Genomic DNA, 2,253 nt, shown 5'->3' with positions numbered 1-2,253 from the left:
TTGGTTATAAAACACAACATAAATGATAATGTTGGTATGAAAAAAAAAAAGTCCAACGAAGTTCAACTATTGGTTCTATTGTGTTGTGTATCCTGCAGATATTCCTTTGGCACCCCTACTCTACTATTCAGGTTAATAAATGCAAAGTACTCTCAAATGAACAAGCCAAATCCATGAAACAGGAGCTTTAATTTGCGTTTTAGCAAATTGTACACAGGCATGCAGACTGGAAACATATTCTCCAGGCTGGTGAAGCTTTCATAGAAATAACCATAGAAGTCTCCATGAAGATAGGTCAGATCACAAGGCATTACTCAGGCATTTTAAAGTCTTTTTTAATAATAAAAATAGAGAAGAAAATACCTCTTCCAACAAGAAGTTGATAAATGCCTCATTCTACTGCAGGTAATCTGAAGCAGATGTAACAGAAACAATATTAGGGACCAGCAGATATGCTAAGTGTCACAGAGGGCATCTTCATTTTTATTACAGTGTGTGAGTTGATTTTGGGGGTTTTGGGGAATGGATTTATTGGACTTGTAAACTGCATTGAATGTATCAAGAATAAGAAGTTCTCTATTATCGGCCTCATTCTCACTGGCTTGGCTGTTTCTAGAATTTGTCTGATATGGATAATAGTTTCTGATGGATTTTTAAGGATATTTGCTCAAGATATGTATGTCTCTAGTGACTTACTTGAATGCATACATTACTTATGGATAATTGTCAATCAATCAAGTGTCTGGTTTGCCACCAGCCTCAGCACCTTTTATTTTCTGAAGATAGCAAATTTTTCCCACCATGTTTTTCTCTGGCTAAAGGGTAGACTTAATAGGATTCTTCTCCTTCTACTGGGATTCTTGCTTATTTCATGGTTCCTTACCTTTCCACAAATCGTGAGAATCTTCAATGATCACAAAATCAAGAATGGAAACAGAACCTGCCAGCTCAACAAGCATAAAGGCAAATTCTTTATTGATCAGGTTTCGCTCAACCTGGGAATCATTTTTCTCTTTACTCTATTCTTGATTACCTGTTTCTTGTTAGTCGCTTCCCTTTGGAGACACAACAGGAAGATGCAACTGCATGTCACAGGATTCACAGACCCCAACACAGAAGTTCATATGAAAGCAATGAAAGTTTTGATGTCTTTTGCTGTTCTCTTTATCTTGTATTTTATAGGCATTGCCATAGAAATTTCATATTTTGTTTTGCCAGAGAATAAACTGCTATTTATAATTGGCATGACAACCACAGTCATCTATCCCTGGGGTCACTCATTTATCTTCATTCTAGGAAACAGCAAGCTAAAGCAGGTTTTTTTTGAGGTTACTGCAGTGATTAAAATGCTGCAAGAAAGGGAAACAATCTCAGCACTCCATGGTCAGGCTTGTAGGGAAATAGATGTTCTTCTAGGAGAATAATCTAGTGCAGACATTTTTGAAGATACGTTTCACTTGTACCATCTTCTTGCTTTGGTTTTAATTGTGTTATCAGATATCACTGAAATCTTCCATCACAGTCTTGACTACCTCTCAGGGAATTATACTTTTCATTGACATTGTAATCGTACCCACAAACTCAGTGGCTCATTCAGTTTCCCTACCTTATGACCTCTTCTCACACATCTTCCAGAGGAAAATATCATTTTGAAGACTGTTCACCATAAATAATATGATGGTGGGAATAAGTATATGAAACAAGACTTTTCATTGCACTCTACTATCTTCTCTGAATGAAGCATTGGCACATTTGCAACAACAAGATCTGAAGGAAAAGAAACCGTGACAAAGAATCTTGACCATGACAATGTGAGACAGAGACATGGATGCTTCTTTTGAGTGTACAATTTAATTCTCTGAAGAATTACTTGTATTCTCACTGTTTAAATCCCCATGTTCTCTTTTTAATGGCATGTTTTTGATATAGTAACGATAGTAATAGTAGCAGTAGATGTAGTTTTGTGAGAAATTGCTTAGGAAAAAGACTATATCAGGAAGAAAAGATGAGAAACGCTTATGAATTAAATCTTTAGTCTGCAGATCCAGTGCTTTGAGATAAAACAAAGGTCGTGAATCAATTGGAATTGGGTAACTCTTCTAGAAGTAAAGATCCAAAGGATTTGACATTGTCACTAAGATTATGTTAAGGGACATAAGAATCTCAGTAGAATTATTGTGAAGTATGAATTACTCTACTCTATGGCTTTGCATGCATTTATATTCTAGAATGTGAACTTGGTGACTTATTTTG

The 2,253-nt window shown here is 35.9% G+C and overlaps 1 protein-coding gene across 1 annotated transcript; it reads left to right on the top strand.

Annotated features, from left to right (window-relative positions):
- The first annotated feature begins 452 nt into the window (after nt 1–452).
- On the top strand, nt 453–1,404 carry TAS2R10 (taste 2 receptor member 10). Its single transcript, XM_007958235.1, is given in 2 exon segments — nt 453–1,319; nt 1,321–1,404. Coding segments are annotated over 2 exon segments (951 nt in total).
- Nucleotides 1,405–2,253: the final 849 nt, after the last annotated feature.

The sequence above is a fragment of the Orycteropus afer genome, unplaced genomic scaffold (assembly GCF_000298275.1).
Source record: "Orycteropus afer afer isolate SDZICR_OR568_19922 unplaced genomic scaffold, OryAfe1.0 scaffold00887, whole genome shotgun sequence".
Taxonomy (NCBI): domain Eukaryota; kingdom Metazoa; phylum Chordata; class Mammalia; order Tubulidentata; family Orycteropodidae; genus Orycteropus; species Orycteropus afer.
The sequence above is the reverse complement of the archived record's forward strand: the minus strand, read 5'-3'. Positions and strand labels throughout refer to the sequence as shown.